The sequence below is a fragment of the Mustela nigripes genome, chromosome 8 (genome assembly GCF_022355385.1).
Source record: "Mustela nigripes isolate SB6536 chromosome 8, MUSNIG.SB6536, whole genome shotgun sequence".
NCBI classification, from domain to species: Eukaryota; Metazoa; Chordata; class Mammalia; order Carnivora; family Mustelidae; genus Mustela; species Mustela nigripes.
In genome coordinates this window covers 18727209-18747438 of record NC_081564.1, presented here as the reverse complement: position 1 = coordinate 18747438, position 20230 = coordinate 18727209, and the positions used below count along the sequence as shown (strand labels likewise).

General features: G+C 47.1%; 1 protein-coding gene across 4 annotated transcripts in view; it reads right to left on the bottom strand.

Moving 5' to 3' along the window:
• Positions 1 to 4426: 4426 nt before the first annotated feature.
• Positions 4427 to 20230, bottom strand: part of GRK3 (G protein-coupled receptor kinase 3) — a 118879-nt gene continuing 103075 nt past the window's right edge. For all 4 annotated transcript variants that reach the window (XM_059408695.1, XM_059408693.1, XM_059408694.1 and 1 more), the window contains 8 exons: positions 20005 to 20071; positions 19199 to 19299; positions 16270 to 16336; positions 15135 to 15230; positions 12196 to 12358; positions 9860 to 9996; positions 6664 to 6777; positions 4427 to 5726 (listed from right to left, as the gene is read on the bottom strand). In XM_059408695.1, coding sequence (XP_059264678.1) covers positions 5565 to 5726; positions 6664 to 6777; positions 9860 to 9996; positions 12196 to 12358; positions 15135 to 15230; positions 16270 to 16336; positions 19199 to 19299; positions 20005 to 20071 — 907 coding nt within the window. In that variant the 3' untranslated portion in view covers positions 4427 to 5564. The remainder of the gene's footprint in view (positions 5727 to 6663; positions 6778 to 9859; positions 9997 to 12195; positions 12359 to 15134; positions 15231 to 16269; positions 16337 to 19198; positions 19300 to 20004; positions 20072 to 20230) is intronic.

Below are 20230 nucleotides of genomic sequence, written 5' to 3'. Positions count from 1 at the left end.
AAGAGAGGGCTGCACATCTCCACGGGCACAATCAGGGTGAAGAGAGATCACAAAGAATGCTAATATCCCAGGTACAATAGCTAGATTTACAGCATCTAATTCACCGGCTTTGCTTTGTAGAGCCACGCACAGCAGGAAACGGTTTTGTTTCTTTAAGGGCGTGATGCTTGGTCAGGAACAGAGCGAGAATGGGGCCACCCTGACGGCTACACAGCGAGGAAGACAGGCAGAGAGAAATGTCAGCACGTGAGGAGGGACCCCCCCTCCCCACAACCCTCTCCCAGGAAGTGGTCGTTCTAGTTCACAGAAATCCTAAAGGGTCCATCCGCTCGAAAGTAAGACCGCTGCCAAAGGTTTGATCACGTGAGGGCACTGGCCTTTATGACCCTACCTTCCAAACCATTTGGAAACAGCCGCGTCGGGGGTGGGGTCAGGGAGGTCACATTCAAAGGCGCTGCTCCTAGAGGTGGTGTTTTAAAACCCAGCTGGCCCCCTGTGCCCCGCACTGAGGACCAATCTCTCATTTAGTCCTTGACACATCAGGCTGACAGCCAGCAGCAAGACAGGGTGTGGGGAACGGTGCTCCGTGGGATGCCCTGGGCTCTGGGAGTAGAACGACCGGGAGGGAGGTGGGTCTGCTGCGATGGCTGAGACGGGGCCGCGGCTTTCAAGCCAACATCCAGAGGGAGATGCGTTACTGAGATTCTTTGATACCAAAGCCAGTGTGGAAGCAAGCGTTGGGGGCCTTCCGGAGGTAGATGGAAACAGTATTTCATGGCATGTGTGCAGTCAGGTGTGGCCAGGGAAGTGCACATGCCTCTCGGCACAGAGCCCAGGATGAGCTTTTGTTGCAAACAGTCCATGGCAGTGGGAGGTGGGGAGGGAGATGTTCGCCCCACAGGGCTGTGTACATTATTCCCACTTTATTTCATGGAGCACAGAAAGGGCTGCTGTTTCTTTAAATAACAAACTATACAAAGAAAAAGGAGCAGAAAGAAGGAATGTCTCTGACAAAAACAAACGTAAGGATTCAATAAATAATATAAAATGCTTTTGTGCTAAAATAGAACTCTGTTTTTTAATATATATATATATATATATATAATATATATATGTCGTTCGGTAATCTTTATGTTACTCAGAAAAAGCCAAATCTCTTGGAATTAGTTAAAACATAGAAAAATACGATTTCACAATAGAACTTAAAAAAATGGCCATTGTATAGCTTACAAACCACTTAGAATATATACATCATGGAATATACTCAGGGAATTAAAGTTCGAGTCCTTTTGTAATTTTGAGTGCACGGTTAGAAATAGTTCTCCATTCCCTACCCTTACATCAAAGATGTTTTAGATCAGGACAAAATAAAATACAGAAGCAGAACGACCAGTTTTCAGAGATGGTTTTGAGATTGTGGTGTTGGGGAGTTTGCCGTAAGAATGTGAGTTGCTGAAACTTTAAAACACAGTTATTGTTCCTGTAGGTTTTGATGACATGCCTATAGTGTGAGCTCACTTTCTATAGGGAATGTGTGCACATTTCATTAAAGGTAATTAAATATTTGGGGTGTGGCATTCACCAGTGCTCCCCTGGCTGCGTCAGTGAGAGGTCCCGCATCAGCCACCACGGGGAGGGCATCCCGGTCCCTCAGCTCTAAAAGGGCAGGTCTGTTAGTCTTTGAGGGGGAAAGAAATCTCAGGTCCGTTACAACGTGAGGAAACTGTAGTATTCCCGAGTTAACAGGAAAAGAACTCTTTTAAAATGTGGCCACATGAAAAGAAAAAAAAAATTCATATTCGTAGGAATTTAAGTAATTGAGGAATTCAAACCTCTGGAGTCAACCTTTCGTGGGAGGAGGGGAAATCATGTTAGGTTTCCAGGGAAAAATGTTTTCCAAACACTTCAACTATTAAAGCTCCCTCTGGAAGTGGGCATGGCTTAAACAGCAAGTTGGGTGTCACTGGTCTCGGGAATCTTATTATGGCCCCAGTGGACAAGTGACGAAGGTCTGTTGCTGGCCACAGGGTCCCGAGGGGGGGCCACCCAGCCCCCGTGCCTGGACCTGCCGATGGTTGCAAGGTGCGCAAAGATGGGGTGAGGGGTACGGTAGCTCTGGGTGCCAGGTGCCTTCCTGGAGGGTGCTGGAAGGCACGCAGGGCCCTGACGGGAAGTTGATGGGCTATTCATAATTCCAGTGGCTCCATAATCGAAAATAAAGTGACCATATCTCACAATCATTACTATTCAACTCCCTCTGTAAAGAGGGAAGGAATCAGCCAACTTTAGTCAGTCATTTCTTTGATGCTTCATGTAAAGGGAGTGACTTTTTTTTTTTTTTTTTTTTTTTACCTGCAAGTTACAGCCTTCCTTGCCCCATTTCTACCATTGTTCTTGTCTGGGAGACACCCACTCCACCTGCCCATGGCTCCCCCAGCCACCACCTATCCCATGCTCCTGTGAAGCCCACCTCCTCTCCGGACACAAACATCACCAGTCCTCGGGGGTGTGGAGATAATTCATTAGGCGTCTCCAAATGACCCAGAAACACTTCCCTGAACAAAATTACTAAGAAAAAAAAATCACATAGGACTAAGTCCTACGGAATCGGTCTTCTCCTACCCCAGCACATTTTAAAGTACCTTTCATAGATTTACAGCAAGTGAACAAGGGCTTGACTTTGAGAATCTGGCTTTCTCTTGATGTGAAAAATCAATTCCATCGAAAAGTCAAATGCTGTGTCCAACCAGCCCGACTACAAATTCCGAGTGACATTTTTCAAATCATCAGAGAAAGATCACACTTTGATCCTTTTCGTGGAGTTAAAGCTCCCTGTGAATGGGTAAAGGATATCCTGTAAGGGCCCGTGAGGGCCTTAAAACAATAGTTTCTGGTGTCCACAGGATGCATTTCAAATCACATGTCAAGCTAGGTCTTGCTCCAAACGGATGGCTGTGTGCTGCTGGCGTGGACTTTCCTGAGCGGGAGGCCTGCTTTCCTCCACATCTGGTCCCTCCTGTTCCACACAAATTTTGAAACTGTCACATCCGTGGATTGGCCAATCAGAGGCATGAGTAGCGAAAAGATTTGCTTTAGCAGTGAAAAGGCTAATTTCTAGAAGTTTTGCTGAAAAATCATCCTTAAACACGAGCAGAAGGGAAAAAGCATGCCTCCCAGTGCCGTGAAGGGTCAAATGCACCGGAGAGAATATTCTCACCTGGAAAAATAAACTTGGATTCACTAAAGTTTTTAGCTTCTTCCATATACATTGTAGAGCAGCTTAAAGTCATCTTTTAGACTTTGCTTGATTAATTCCCTTAATTCATGAAGTCAAGACATTATAACTTTATAAAAATAACGTCAACTTTATCTTCTTCAAGTGAGAAAATGTATGCTGCATCTTGTCCTTCCTCGTGGTCTGCATGTTGAAGGGTCAGCCATCGAGGAATGAGGTCACACTCTTGGAATGTTCTAGAATAGCTCTGCAGAGTGGCGGCCTTCTCTAGCCTTGCAGGCACAAGTTGCTGGCACAGAAGGGTCCAGAAGTGTTTTCCGAGTGGCAGCGGGGACGCTGGCCCTATCAGACGGCTTCGGGGACAAGCACAGGTAGCAGACCCACCGACGAGACCCTGGCGCTTCCAATTTAGGTTTGAGGCAAGACTTCCAATTCCTGTTTCCTTTCCGAGGACAGATGAGCCTCCTGTTCTTCTCCAGAGCAAAGATGGTGTCTTTCAAAGAGCTGCAGGCTCGCATGGCTAATGCCCTAGGTGGTAAGTGGGAAAGACTAAGCCCAGACCCCAAAGGAGTCTGTGTCCTCCTCAATAGGAGTCTCTGGCAGAGGCTCAGGGCACACCCATTCCCAGCCTGTAAGTGCTGAATGATGGGCGCCCGGGATGGGGCCGCAACAGCAGTGACTGTGGTCATTAACCATAGCTGCAAGGCACTCACCCTTTATAAGGAACGACTACCTAAAAAACAATGTGAACGCCATTCTTCCCTTTTAAAACCAGAGCAAGGCACATAAAGACTGCCTCTGTCCTCCTCTACTAGAAAGAGCCGAGTAGAACACATGTGTTGATTTAAACCCCAACTGATAGCTCAGATGGGGAGTGGACCTCCAAATTTCCCTTCCAAAGGGAGCCCTATGAAATAAAAAACTCTCGGTAATCACCTTCCAAACTCCCAAAATACAATTTCATTAAGAAGTACTCCTTTTCTCAACGACCACAGTGCATGGAGATCTGGAGGCGGTACAAATATCAAGGGCAGGATGCAGGTCATGATGCTGTCATCTGTACTGTCAGTAGTTAACTTAGGAACATACAACAGGATTGCATGAAGAGTAAGACAGATATGGGGACTTCAAAAATCACTGTTATTATTTTCAGTATGGTGATAGAAAGGACTTCACTGGGAAACACACTGGTTCTTCTAGCCCAGCATTTATTGGGGCGTGAAAAGGCTGTCGGATGTGTCGTGGGAGAACCGTGGGACTACCCACCCACGGCCCAGTACCACTCACTAATGACAGGCAAAGGGTGAGACGGAAGTCATCATACACAGTTAACTCATTCCAGCACATTCATTCTTCAGCATTCCTTTGTCAATAAAATTCATTTTAAATTATACTACAACATAAGACAGAGCAATTCTTTCCTTCCTTCACCCGCTGGTTGCAGGTATGTGTTCCGGGGGCAGGAACGAGAATGACTGTGTCCTGTAACTGCTTATCGTTGGAGCCCCAGACAGACTCAGCCCCCAAGTGTCCGTGTATGCCCAGACACGTGAAAGTGCGATTTGTCTGAAAATCACTGTTGCCCTGAAAGTTTAACGCCCCCGCCTGTCCTTCAGGATCCCTATGAAGCCTTCCAAGCATCCACTGTTGAACGCTGTCAGCAACGAGCGACCCCTAAGTCCTCTGAAGGCAAGCTCTCTCTGTTCCCTGTGGGACCCAGGCGGGGACCTGGGTGGGGCCGCAGCAGGGCAGAGGCCCGAGAGCAACCTTCTCAGAAACTATCCTCAGCTCGCCACATGGGGCATCAGGAGGTTGGTTGGTGCTGAAGCGCACGGAGGAAATGTGCGTTGACCTCCCAGGGCCCAGAAGCACGAGCGGACATGGAGGAGCCCAGCAGAAGACACAGGACGGCCCTCGGGTCACCTGGCACCTGCCGCAGTGGGGCTGCCCTCTGTCTTGGCAAGTCTAAGATATGTTTGCTATCAGACATACAGACATTTCAAGTTCGAGGTTCACGTCTACCCAAACAGGTGTGCAAGAAAGGAAAAGAACTTCCGTTCGTCTCTTCAGTAGTTTCGAGCGTGGACAGAGTCATGTGCGGGAGGCACTCAGGAGGGGTGGGAGGCCGGCCGGGCCCGACCATGGGCACAGCTCCTCCAAGGAGCACCTCGGCGACCTGGGTACTGCCAGATGTGGAAGGGCCCCAGGGACAAACGGACCAAACCTCTGACCCCCAGACCTCTCCAAAAGGCTCCCCGTCAAGGGCTGAAGGCCCCCAGTGTGGGCTTCCTCGAGGCCCCATCTCCCCGGGGCCCTCCCATCCAGGGCGTCAGAGTCCATTGCTGTTCCTGTGGCAGAGAGGCGGCTTGGAAAGCTCCACCACGCCGGGCCGGGACTTGTTGAGGAACTTGGGGGCACGGCGCAGCAGCCGCTGAGCCTCCGTGAAGGTTTCCGTCAGCTCCTTCTTCCACTGCACAAACTCGGGGTCACTCTACATGGGGACACAAAGGGAGAGGTTGTGATGGGTGCACCTGGCTGGCCCACAGACATGGCGCCTCCGGTCACGACCACGCCAGCCTGCTTCCCAGGCCGTCCACGGGGAGCAGGGCCACTCTGGCTGGCCCTCCAGGAAACCCCGCCCAAGCCCCACCCTGAGAAGGACCGCCTGTGACTCGTTCAGAGAGCACCTGTGCTTTACAATTTCTAAAACAGCTCATGTCCATACAGTAATGCCAAAGGAGAGCTCTGTCCCATGAACACACACCCCACGTGTGCATTTGAGGGATGGTTACTAGACACATGTCTCGGTTATCTACTACTGGTAGACACTCTGAAGACACTCACACGTGTGCACACACACCCATGCATACCCCCACCCCACACAAACCCCCACCCACCTGGACACACACATACCCACGCACACCCACCCACACCTTTACACACCCCCCATGCACCTGGATACACACACACCCTACACACACACGTACACACCCCGCCCCCCCCAGTCTCCCAGAGGATTAAATTTGGGCTACAGTAGAATTCTGGAGAGAGAAAGAGGGCATCTCCCCAGAGCGAAGTCACTTCGCTATCTGTGTTTACTTAAACACCCAGGTCCCAACCTCAAACATGCTGAGTGCTAAGAACCGGGAGACTAGCTAACAGGCCCCTACTGAACACTGGACAGAGTTGCCAGACAGGGCAATCAGATTATAACACGGACTTCCTCTCCAGCCATTTCCCAACATTTGCTTCTGTAATGTCAACTGTTAATTTGCTAGGACCCTCGTGCCCAGGGGCTTTCCTAAGTAAGCGGTAAAGCATGGATTCAAGAAGCTCTCCCATATGCAGGTGGCCATCTCCGTGGACAGGTACACAGTTGCTCTAACTTCCAGTTAGGGAAAAGTTTTTTAAAAACACAAGAAACTCACCTCACATTGCAAGACAAATTGCTTTCCTCCTTTTATCCTCAACAAAATGCACTTTTTGTCTTTAATCTGAGTTTCTTCCACAGACAGAATCTGTTCCATTGTCAGTAAATTTTGCTAGCCATAAAAATAAAAAAATGACAAATTACTTTGCATTATTTCCCAATTTCTTAATCTAAGTTAATAAATAATATGGAAAGCTATCAGCTTAAAAAGAGTTTTTTAAAAATCAGCCTTTTCCTTTTCTTTTTTTTTAAAGATTTTATTTATTTATTTGACAGACACAGATCACAAGTAGGCAGAGAGGCAGGCAGAGAGAGAGGGGGAAGCAGGCTCCCCACTGAGCAGAGAGCCTGATGCGGGGCTCGATCCCAAGACCCTGAGATCACGACCTGAGCCGAAGGCAGAGGCTTAACCCACTGAGCCACCCAGGTGCCCAGCCTTTTCCTTTTGTTGATGATATTCTAGAAGTGAAGGGGAAGGGCTACAGGAGGGACAAGCACAAAATTCAAATGATGGCATCTTGAAGGAAACGCCAAAGGACAGTGTCTCTGTAAGACAACAGCACAGCTGTTCCCTCGACACAGAATCAATCTGTGAATGGTTGTGACTCGCACGTGTCCTCTCTGTGTCACACACACCTCTGAATTCTATCAACCGAGTTGTGAGGAAACAGTGAAGTGCCGTGTAACATGAACGAGGCGGGAGCAGCTGAGCTCCTAAGCTCCTAACACGGCAGCTCGGGAAAGGTCTGGCAAGGCTGGCTTGTGAGCTAATGATATTTCAAAAATATCAAAAGGATGTTATACATACAGGCGACATCCTTAAAAGATGGTCATGCCAGGTCTAGAACACAATTGCTTACAGTAAATGCTATAGTGTCGTAAGCACCTTACCATTTATGTTTTTTGGGATAAATACTCAGGACTCCTAAATGAAAAACAACACCATCATAAGTGCTCGTGTTTATCGTTCCCTGATTTATACCTATTAATCCATCCATCCATATACACTGGGCAGCTCTCAAACAGAACACCAAACTCTGACTTTTAAAGCCAAGCTAACATACTGCATCCAATGTTTAAAAAAGGGAAGATTTTCTTTTTTTTAAGTTTTCAAATATCCTGTAAAGTGAGATAATTTCATTTCAACGCACACTCTGGTGACTGTCCAGGAGACGGCAGACTATACAGTTGGCCCTGGGACAGCAAGGGTTTGAACTATGTGGGTCCACTTCTACGGGATATTTTCCCCCATAAATATAGCACAGTACTATAAACATTATTTTCTCTTCCTTGTGATTTCCCCAAGAATGTTTTCTTTTCTCTAGCCGACTATATTGTAAGAATACAGCGCATAAATCATGTCACATGCAATTTCTGTGTTAACCTGCTGTTTATCTCATCAGTCAGCCCTCTGCTCAACAGTAGGCTATCAGCAGCTAAGTTCTCGGGGGAGTCAGAAGTTTCACATGGGTTTCTGATGGCATGAGAGGCCAACACCCCTGACCCCATGTTGCTTAAGGGTGAACTATAAATGTGTAATATCCCCAGGGACACTTACTATCTGGAAACATTATATATTCTATAATAATAATGTATATGAATTACAATTTGGTTGCTAAGTTCACATATTTATAAAATATAATATATATTATATTATAATATATAATATTATATGTTATACATTATATAATACTCACCAGCACCTGAGTTATAACTCAAGACCCCCAAAGAAACTTATTAAAGCAATTCAGAGCCCACACGTATTAGTTTGAGGAAATGACTCCCATGGCACTAGTAATGGTGAGAAGTCTTGTTTATCTGAAAGGAATGGGCTGTGTAGTAGTAATCACTCATAATTAAATAGCAACTTTGCCAGTGGGGACTTATTTATTTTTTTCAAGCATTTTATTTACTTATTTGAGAGAAAGACAATTGCACATGAGTCGGGGAAGGAGCAGAAGGCACAAGAGCCCCGGGGACAAACAGACTCAGGGCTCGATCCCACGACCCTGAGATCATGACCCTGAGCTGAAAGTAGGAGTTGAATGCCTAACTGACTGAGCCATCCCAGCGCCCCTTTAGCAATGGAGATTTATAAAACACATTCCAAAACCAAACAAACAAGATCAGAGCTTACTGCTCTCTACACTTCTCACCACCGGACAACTGATGGGCAGGATTCTGACCCATCCAAGACCTCAGCTATGTTTGTGACACCTGGGACCACTGCCCTGATTCCTTGGCCCTGGAGGACTAGCCATTCCCTCCTAGGAGCAGAAGCACTGCCTTCTCCTTGGATCACCACCCCATGCAGTAGCTGCTTAATAAATGTGGCCTGTCTGGCTTCGAAGGACAGTGCAGATTAGAAATGTCTTCTTATCTTATTCACAAACATGAGTCCTCCAGAAAGGATCTGAGGGGCAGTGGTATCTTTCTGCCTATGGCATGGGAGTCCCTTACACTTTTCCAATGAAACACAGACCAAAGGAAGTGTGGTTTGGTGACCTCTGCTCTGGGTCTAGCATCACAGCTTACACCACTTAGCTTATTTCATGTAAGCCCAACAAGGAGGGGGCCACATGAAGGGGAGACTGAGCACAGCCATACCCACAAACCTCAGGCTGTGTTGTGGACGCCAGACCTTCTTCTCTGAACCCTGGATTCAAGCGCCTCTGTCTGACTCCAAAGTCCTGGATTTCTTTTTTTTTTTTTTTTTAATCTCTTTTGATCTCCCTGACTACTCTCCAGCCTCCTTCAAATCTGTTTTGACCTCACATTCTGTTTTCGGACTTTACAAAATCTTTCTTTGTCTCTAAGTTTATTTATCCATTTACTTTTAAATATTTTATTTATTTATTTGACAGAGAGAGAGATCACAAGTAGGCAGAGAGGCAGGCAGAGAGAGAGGAGGAAGCAGCCTCCCCACTGAGCAGAGAGCCGGATGCGGGGCTCGATCCCAGGACCCTGAGATCATGACCTGAGCCGAAGGCAGAGGCTTAACCCACTGAGCCACCCAGGCGCCCCCGACTCTAAGTTTAAAAGTTAGAGTTTGAACATCCCAAATCTCCTGTGCACAAGTTCAAATAGACACCCAGAGCTCAGCACGATACTTGGTTAGACGTGCTAGCCCTCGAGAGAGCCACGCAACAGCAGGACGCTGCCAGTCAGTGCTGGGAAGGCCACACTAGACTTACCCGGGACTCGCCCTCTCCTCTCCACTCAAGTCTGTTGGGAAAGAGGTAAAAATACCGACGCTGCCACTGAGTCAGGAACGGGTTCCCCAGCTTCAGCATGTACCCGTGCATGATACAGTCCCTTCCTAGAGCATAATCTGGGGAATACAAACAACCCCAAATTAGACAGGCTTGGACACAGACGGGCTCTGCTCTTCTCAGAAACAAACAAATAAGAATGATACACTCTTTGGAAAAATCAGATTTCTATGAGTGGAGCATGTTGTGCAAACCGTTGTCCCGGTTTTGAGACCCAGGTGAGCGGGAGATCAGAAGAGCAGGTCTTCGCTAACATAGTGAATGGCTGTTTCTCTATATTGGGAGATATTCGTGAAGTTCCCTTGCGGCTCGGAGTGGGTACAAACAGGATAATTCAGTTCAAGCTAGGCCCGAAGAACCTTTGTCTTTATGTGGGACTGGGGTTCTCCCCTCAATCCTGTCAATAACAGTAAGGGGTTGACCAAGCAGCCAAGGTAACACAAGGCTCGAAAACATTTATTCCTTAAGGCTGTATTTATCCCTCCAGTACACGCTTACCTAGACAGACCGAGCTAACTCGCTCTCGTGGAATCCCGATCATATCATTAGAGTGAAGTACTGCCTCTCTCACTCTTTCTCTCTCTCTTTTTTTAAAAAGGTTAATTTTAAGTGGCTGGCTCTGGTTTCTTATTTTAAAGGAACACTAAAAATATTTGGAGAACACTAAAAACCATTCATTTACTCCTCCCCTCATCATTCAGCAGCTCTGAAGGGAATGCCTGGTGCTGGGCATGTTCTGGGTGCCCTGGACTCAGCAGTGCTACAGGACAGGAGACAGAACTCCTGCCTCCAAGAGCTAACGTTCTAACAGGAGACTCAGATGGCAAACAGAGAAGTGATACCCATGTTGTCTGGTATATCGGGGAAGGGGAAGGCCCCAGGAGGGAGAGGACAGGTGATCGGTGTGCTCCCCAGAATTGTCATTTTAACACCAAAGTGTTTACACAGCTTAAATATACGGAAGGTGGAAGCCTTGCAGGTTCACCAGAGGGACCTAAGCCTGGACTGTACTGTTCTGTAAGGAGACTCCTGAGATCTTCAACCAAGAACCCAGTGATATATGAAGATAAGTTCATGAATCTGCTGGATGCAAGGATATACTTCGGTAAGGTCATTAAGACATGCCTCTTTTTTCTAGGTCCAGTTTGTCAAGATTCTGGTGACACCATGGCCCTCCCTGGATCAACTGATGTAATTTCCTGTATAAAATTAGCTACAGCCAACAGCCCAAAGTGATGTCAATGGGCGTGCAAAGGAACAGCTTGGAAACAAAGCCCTTCTCTCTGCAGAATGGAGGTGAGCACAGTTACAGGGCTGCTCCATTCCCTTGGGGAACACTGGCAGCTTTCACGCGGGAGGAACCCATCGGGACTCGGGCACAAGTTTCTGAGTGGGTGATGGACACAACCGGCCAGCCCACATCAAGCCACTCCCATTCGAGTAACTTATTAACACAAAGGAACTGCTTCTGGCAGATGACTCTTATAACAGAATGTTAACCTCTCAGAACAGTCTTTGCCTAGAAGGAAAGCAAATAATATCCTCATCATCGACCAGGTACATTTAAATATCCCAGATTCATTAGAATCTTAGGAAAATGGAGAGTGACAACATTTGGTGACTCAAGAATGGCCGGCTGGTTTAACACCCAATGTGAGGCACTCCACTTTGGAAATCCCAACAGGGCACTCAAATGTTGTAAAAAAAAAATGTGGTTTGGCAATTCCTTAAGGTGCTTGTGAAACAAATGTCATTATTCCCATTTACAGTGCTGAACAAGAGACACGTGTGCGAGGTTCCTCACCAGTGACAACCACTTCATACTTTGTGGAGCCCAGAAGAAAAGGAAAAGGCAGGGCCCTTGTTCAAACATGACTGAGAATGTCAAGACGGTGAGGGCAGGGCGTTCAACCCAGCGGGGTGCCTGTGAGATGGCCCAGGTCATGTGCCTACAAAGCTGGGCCTCTTCCAGGCATGAAAATACTGCGTCTTTAAGAAAGACACTTGCGAACTCGCTCTAGAAGCTCCAAGAGCAGAGGACACACGATACCCTACTGCTGACCACCTTAATTTATATATTGACTGAAGACTTTGAAATATTACACTGAGCTTTTCCAAGCCACACGCCACTATTTATGGCCTTCCCCCCTGCCACCCTTGGAACGTACTTTATGACCCAAAAACTTTTCTGGCTTTACGAGACATTTTTACAAAATTCATTGCGTTGAAAATATTTTGAGGCACGCTGGCTATTTTACCTTCTTCGTGTCCAAGTTGTTTATTTTTAGCTCTCTTTCTGGCCTCGATTTTATCCGTGTCTGCATTTACTGCTTCATAAACTGTTTCTGCTACTTCCTGCTGCCAGCGCTCGGAGATCACCAAGGGGAAGTTCTTGTAGAGATCTTGGTCGCAATCAAGAAGCTTATTATTTTAAGAGATCAAGATAGTTATGATTTAACATACTTAGCAAGGCAACAGCTTCAGAAGTACCCTAACTGGACGTGGGGTGATAAATGGACCACAGCATACAATCCTTCAGAGATGGCTCGCTCCTTGTCACAAATGTCTGCCGCTGATAACCGGCATGGAACCTGGGGACACCTTCGCCTTCACCTTTCAGGCCCACCGCAGAGGACAGTCAGCCCATTCTCTTATGCCAGCTTTGTTACATTTTTGCCAATGAAAAACAACATGTACGGGGCTTTATTTAAAGTACAGAAAGATCTGACAGCAAAACAGAATGTCAATGATGGCGAGGAGACTCTATTTGCCAAAGTAGGCAATTACATCCCGTACTTTGAGAAACAATTAAAGGGGAGAAGGTGGGAGGGTTTTCTCACCACCCTCAATTCATCTGAAAAGTGAGATGAGCAGAAGGGAGAGGAGGCTGAATTGTCCATTCATTCCACGAACCTTCTAACCTTCCATGAACCCAGGGTAACAGCGTGATCAAATGTGCGACCACAGAGCTCGGAAGATGAGGGGGTTTCGGCAACTTCGCCTTTAAGAGGCACGGGAATAAAAATTACACTTAATGATAGCATTTCTCTTCCAAACTACTGCTCAAAATCCTTCATTCTTGCCCCTGAGCCGAGAGGCTGCACTCTGAAAATGAGCAAAGAAAGTGATTTTATGCCTCTGAGCTACAGTTCTGTGGCAGAAAGGTGAGTGATCTCACTGAAAGAGTGGAGCACGGCTGTCACTCACAAGCACAGATCTCTTGAGAAACTTGATTTGCTTGCTCCTTTGCCTGAAAGATGAGTACTGGAGAGATGTTACAGCAGGAAAGTTATTGACAAGAAAAAGAGCAAGAAGAAGCACTTGCCCCCAAGACTTAAGCAAATCGATCAAACACAGAGGGCTTTCTACCTGCCCTCAGCGACCTGTTAGGATCACGTGTTGATTTTAGGATCGCTCTGATTCACCGAGCTCTCCTCTCCTCTTCCCGCTTCCTTCAGCAGCGCAGGCTGAGCCCAGAGTTGAAGTCCTCGGTGGCCCAGAGCATGAACGCTGGAGGGGTATGCCCAGCCATGCGTGAGTGTGAGTGTGTGTGGGAGGGCTGGGGAGGGGTGCTAGTACAGCAGGCCAGAGGGGCACCCTGGGATCATGGCCTCCAGTACGGATTCTGAAGGGTTTACCAAAAGTAAAAACATACTCCTTTCCAATGTAGCTGCTGGGAAGGGCCAACTGGGCTTTGTAATACAAACGGTTCTACTTCCTAGAATTTCAGAGAGCCCTGACTTTCTAGATTTAGCATAAGTGGCTGAAAATGAATAAAACAAGGAAGACAATTTGTACTTATCTGAGGTGAGATTTTTTGTTGGTTTTGTTCTTGTTTTTTTAAAAAAAACAGTATATTTATTTGGGCTGCTTGTTTAAAAAGATCAAGAATGCGTGGTTTCTTAAGGGGCAGAACCTCTAGCTGGACTAGGCCGTCCCGCGCTCCTCACTTCCCTCTGGATCCCTGGCCACAGGCCCCCTCTTGCTCTGAGCCTACTCATCCTCAGCTCTTGGTCACAAAGAACGAAAACCACATTGACAGAACCTCCTCGCAGGGACTCCAGGCCAAGAGGCTTAAAGCAGCTCTTTCTCCTACCTCAGAGAACTTCGGGCGTCAAAACCAGTCACAGGTGACAAAACCAGGGCGTGAGAGGTTACCCAAAGTCACTCAGCGAATAAGGGCAGATGCAAGCCCAGTTTGACTCCAGAGCCTTGATTATGGTTTACGAAATTTAAAGTATGACCAATCTCCTCAACATCAAAAATGTCTGTGGGCTCCCACGTCACAGCCGTGGTGTTTTTAGCACCCTTTTGTGGCAGCTCCTCTGCTGACAACTTTCTATGGGGACGACAGTAATCCTTTTAGGTGACTTTGGGAATGATCGTTCCCCAGAGCACTGACGGCCGCCTGCAGTCTGTCCAGGTTGCAGACTGCGCCTGGGGTTGTACACGTCAGAGCACTGGGAACACTGCAGCCCTGGGGAAAGCCACTGCGCCAAACCACAGAAGTGGCTTCTCTCTGCTTTCCCAGTGCCTCAGCTTCACCTCCTGAGAAGCTGGTCCCAGGAGCACCCCGGCCACCCTTCCTTCCTGACACCGCAGCCCAACCAGCAGTGACACACTCTGACTTAGCAGCCTGAGGGGGATGATTTTCCCTCATGACTCACCGTCTATAATCATGCCTCGTCTACTGGGAAACATAATGATATGAACAAAAGTTTGAAAAATGCAGAGGATTATATATAAAAAAAAAACTTGCAGTGATTATTTCACTTTTGATTGACAAATGCAAAATGACTCATGCTGTTTGCTCTTTTCATCTGAACACAGACAGATCTGAATACTTAAAAGGATTAAGATGGCTGGCTCTTTGGCACGAGGCAAAATGTGTCTGCTGTCACATAGTTGCTTTTCTCTGCTTCATATATGCTCGAGCTCTAGTTTAGTTGCAAGTATATGCAGATCCGTAAGAAACTGACCACTTACTAATTTGTCAACCATAAAATGATTAGTCCACAGAAAGCTTTCATTGTTTCTAATTTAGGTCCTTGACGTCTACATTCTTTATGCGTGCAGGTGCTCACGGATAAGTCACATTCCACAAGCAAGCCAATGTTAAGATAGTCACTCAGTCTGCTGGCCAAGAAAAACATCTCTCCACCCCCCAAAACACCCAGGGTGAACGTCACACGGGTACCTTGATGCCCTTGGTATCCTCTTCATCAAAGGAGCCAATGTCAAAGGCGTCGGCAGCATTGACTTCTCCCCGGGGGGGAATCAAAGGTGGAGGGTACTAGAAGATCCAAGAAAGTGGGGCTCAGTTATCAGATCACCTCACGGCCCATCCCCACCTATCACTCTACAGTGTGCTGCACTCTCTGAGCATTCCAGCCGAGGTCCTACACCTCACCATGCGTCCTTCACAGATGGGCTTGTGCAAGGAACAAGCTTGTGCCTGCAATAGCCCTAAAAGAAGCCCCCAGATTTTAGAAAAACTTAAGGGAAAAAAACAGATTCATGTCCAGGGTCTTAAAGCATTACTGAATACAATGAAATCTCCAGACTGTACATCCAGCCAGCTCAGCTTTAGGAAAACACCGTGTCTCAGACAACACGGCACCACATTCCACTTGCTGGTGCCTCAGTGTGCAGGGGCAGGGTGGGCGCAACAGAGGGAGCGCTCCACACCCACAGAGGTGCCCCGCAGAGGGGCTGAGGAGAGGCCAGCAGAGCCGAAGCCCGGTCTCTCGTTCACAGCAGGTGGGACTAACATAGCATCACTCCTTGACAGCTGGAGATGATGTAGAAATGAACCCAAAGCTGATCAACATTAAAAGAAAAAATTTTAATGTGGGGTGTTCTCCTGTACCAATGGGAATATGAAAAAATATCTTAAGGGTAGGGATTCTGTTGATATCCTATCATTGATCCTTAAGTTGTGTGGTGCTGGTCTAGAAAGTATGTGTAGATTTGTGACCCACGTTTCTTGTACATTTCTACAGAGGTCCTTATGAAAATATTGTCACTGATTCAGATAGGAAGTCAAAAAGATGAGGGAAAGCTAAAAACATCTCAGTTATACAGACATCTGCATTAGATAACAGCTCTGTTTCAGTATTTATTAATGCATACTGCAGATATTTTGTAAACTTTTAAACTAGGGAAACAGAGAGAAGTTGGCCCAGAGGGAGTTGGTGGTAGTGGCAGCCCATGGGTGGAAGGCCAAGAAGGACTCGCACTGCTGTCAGGGGAGCCTGGGGGCCCCGGGGAGTGGGGACCAAGACCCAAGCACAGAGGTGGTGGTGCCCAGTGTGGGGTTCCAGACAGAGTACCTTTTGTAAGTAGACTTGCTGCCAATCGATGCCTTTGAAAAAGATGTGCTCCTTCACTTCCTGTGCCCTGTGGAAGAGGCACAAAGGTGGTAAGGGTGCATTTGCAAACCTAAGGAATATTTTCCAAAAACTGTCTCCTGGGAAGAACACAGAGAAATGACTATTTTCAGTTCTTTCACTAAGCAAGTAAAATATGCTTTCTTCAAACCAACACAGGAAATACTGAATGTTTAGAAATATCGTATGGGGTGGAAACTAGGAATATTATCTCATGTGGTAATTTATTCCAGTTTGAGAGAACCTAGGAGGTGTCGCAGATAGATACACAGGAGTCTGTCGCCAGGAGAACAAATTCAAATAAGACTTAAATTAGAGATCTCCACATTGAGGAGATTTGCAGCAAATGTCTACGAGGCATGTCAGATCAAACGATAGGCATATGAAGGACCAAATATGAATTCAGAAGCAAACTAGAAATCTAGGAACATAGCGTATGCCACACCTCCTCAGATACTGAAGAAACAAGCTTTCCCAGAAACCATGCTCAAAGCTCAGTTTGTGCAGAAGACAAACGACTATATACCATGAGGAAAGCCTACATGGGGAAAGTGCATGGACCCTATGCCCACAAAGGACTCTCCGCCAAGGCCTGCCCTGGGTCCCCCCGCAGCCCTGTCCCCTCTGGCAGAGCCCCAAGGGCTGGTTCTCAGTTCCCTTCCTCTGCTATCATTCCTTGGGTGACCTCACCCTGCCAGGCCTATAGATGTCCTGGGCCTGCAGATAACTCCCAGATCCGTGTGGCAAGCGCCGACCTCGTCCTGCACGCCAGGAGGCCCGCGCACCCAGCGCCTGCTCAGTGTCTCCACTTGATGGGGCAAGAGGTCTGTAGAACTCCTGACTTACTCCCACGCCTTGTCATCTAAACCCAAAGAGCTGGATCAGCCCCAATGCCCCACTACACTCCACAGCCCACCCCTGGGCAATTCCTGGGGCTGACTACTTCTTACTGTCTCCTATCCTCACTGAGATCCGATTCCTGGTGGGGGCAGCATGGTCTTCGATCATGAAGGAGATGCTAAATGTCCCACTACCACTGCCACCATCCAGGTCTCCACCCCCTCCCTGAATGACCCTAACTGCCCTCTGCCCCAGCCTTCCCTCCAACCACACATCCCGCAGCCCCACCCGCCCCATGCCAGGCCCACATCATCCTTCCAACCCATCTCCCTATAACCCTGCCCAAGACTCTCCAGAGGCCTCCTTGTTGCACTTACAGCAAAGTCCAGGGACACGGCCTACATACAGGACCTGCCTGAGCCCACCGCCTGTCTGACCTGCTCTTGACCTCCCTCTCCTAGCTCTCCAGCCTTCTTGCTCTTCTGCATCATGGAAGCTTAATGCCCCCGTCAAAGCTCTACCCTCACTGACCCCTCTGCCTTGGGTCCTTCCCCCTCTCCTCCTAATGCTGGCTTCTCAAGGACAACACTGCCTTATTTATCTCATTTATGCTCTTCTCCCGGTCTGAGGTCATCTTACTTATCTGATCATTTCTATAATGTCACTCACCCCCACCCAACAGAAGCTCCAAGAAGACAGGGCTGGGTCTGCCTATGTGGGCCGCCTTAGCCCCAGCAGTTAGGACAATGGCTGACACTCAGGGGGTGCTCAGTAAGTGTTCAATGGATGAATGAATGAAATCTGAGTCAAAAGGTGTCCTTTTGTGTTTTGCATTTGTTCCTTCCCAACAATCGCTAAAATGATGGAAGAGGAACACGGAGTCATAAATGCACCACAAAGGGGGTGCAGAACCATCAGTAGACATGATGGGTGTGGACGGAGGAGCAGAGACTACTAACAATAAATTGGCAGAGCTACTGCCTGGGGCTCAGAGGTGCTGAGTTCTAGGCTCAATGCCATGTATGTGGAAGGGGATAGGGGAAGGGGATGGTGAGACATGGGCTGAAGACAGGCTGAACTCTGTAGATGGAACCCTTCACGCATGCAGGCACGCACGCACACACCATACTTTCTACCTCAATATCCAACCCCAAAATGCCTGCAGCTAGGTGTTTATTCTAATGGAGTAGGGGTGGGGGGACTCTGAAAAGTTCTATTTTGAAGAAATTCAGCCTGCTAAAGATTTTAAAAAGCAATCAAAGGAGGGATTAGAGATTTAAGCCCACATATAGTAGAATAGGATCAAAGCAAAGATACAGGGAATACTCAAGGTCAGAAGCACTGATGGCCATTCTAGAAACTTCAACAGAAACCTAAAAGGAGTTCTATGAGCTAACCAAGGAAATGGAGGAGAGGGACTGTCAAATAAATTTAAAAAACAGTATTCTCCGAGCTGAAGAAAATGAGCTTCCACAGTACAAGGAACTCTCAGCTCCTGACATCAGGAGAGATAACTGGGCTCCATGACCAGCTTTACTGCACACAATAAAGCAATATATCTCCAAAGTTCTGGGGGAAAATCATTATTGATTTAGAATTCTATATCCAGCCAAAGTATCAGTCAAGTTTGAGGACTGCAGGAAGGCGTTCTGGACACCTAGCAGCTAGAAAGCAAGTTTAAGATGGCAGCCAGCCAGTTACACATGAGAGAAAACACGTAAGAACCTGATCAGGATACTGAACTGCCATCACTGCAAACCTAATTAGTAAAACTTCACCAAATGAACTGCAAGATATCGGGATTCATTTCCACTGTCGACAGGATCAATTTTTTTAAAGCTGAAAAGCGAGCGACTCCTTCAAGTCGTTAATTATGAAACACAAAGGACAACAAACATATTTCCCATTGGATTATTCCCCCCTCCGGATCAAAGTGGGAGATTTTTAGGGGCTAGGAATGAAGTGTAATGTATTGTAACTAACTGTCCTGTGCTCTGGGTGTCGGTACTCGAGAGCTAGAATAACAGCCTACCCGCCTCCATGGCAGCCGAGCCGCTTACTGGCGTCTCTCTGGAGCAGGCCTTCTAGAAGGGACCGCAGTTCCGGGGAGAAGGCCTCCGGGAGCTCCACATTCTGGGGGAGAGAAAAAAAACCACGATTTTCAAGAAGCTCTGACACCCAACCAAATCTAAGTTCATTTCTTGGACACGGACAGTGTTAAAAACTGCAGACGCACTGTGAATTAATATTTACACTAAAGAAACATGAAACTGTGCTAGTCACAATGTGGGGCTTGAACTCACAACCCCAAGACCAAGAGTCTCACATTCCACTGAAAAAGCCAGTCAGGCATCACAGACTGCTAGTCATTTTCAATGCCACTCACTAAGCTGGGGTCAGGTGCGGAGAAACAGGTCTCCTGCTCTTATGCGCCTAGGCAATTTTTCCTTTTCTTCGATCTTCTTAGTTTAGTTTTTGACTTTCTGCATCTTTCTATAATTGATGGGTGGCAAACTGTAATTTCTACCTTGACATCTATTTCCACTGAACTGTCAGGAATTCTAGGAACTTGATCCCCACTCATTTTTTTTTTAAGAAAGCAAATTTTTCAACCGGTTGTTAACAGAATGAGACGTGAAAATAATAATGTGAATAAGAATGGAGTTTTTCGGAGCGCCTGGCTGGCTAAGTCGGTGAAGCATGTGACTCTCAATTTTGGGGTCTTAGGTTCGAGTCCCATGTTGTGGGTAGAGGTTACTAAAAAAATAAAGAAGAAAAGAAAAATCTTAAAAAAAAAAAAAACCCACCATCGAAAAACAGAGTTTTCAATCTCCTTACCACGGTGAGGGTCATTCGGTCTATCTCATGCTTGTCTTTGGTTTTGTGTTGTCTGAAAGGGCTATGCCTGTGGAAATGAACAGGAAATGAACAGCTGTGCCTGTGGAAATGAATCCTCATGTTGAGGATGTGGTTATCAGGTAACTTGGTGCGTGTCTTTGGCTCATATCTGGGGATAGTACTGTATTCTGATAGTATTCATCCCAAACTACAGAAATACAAAACC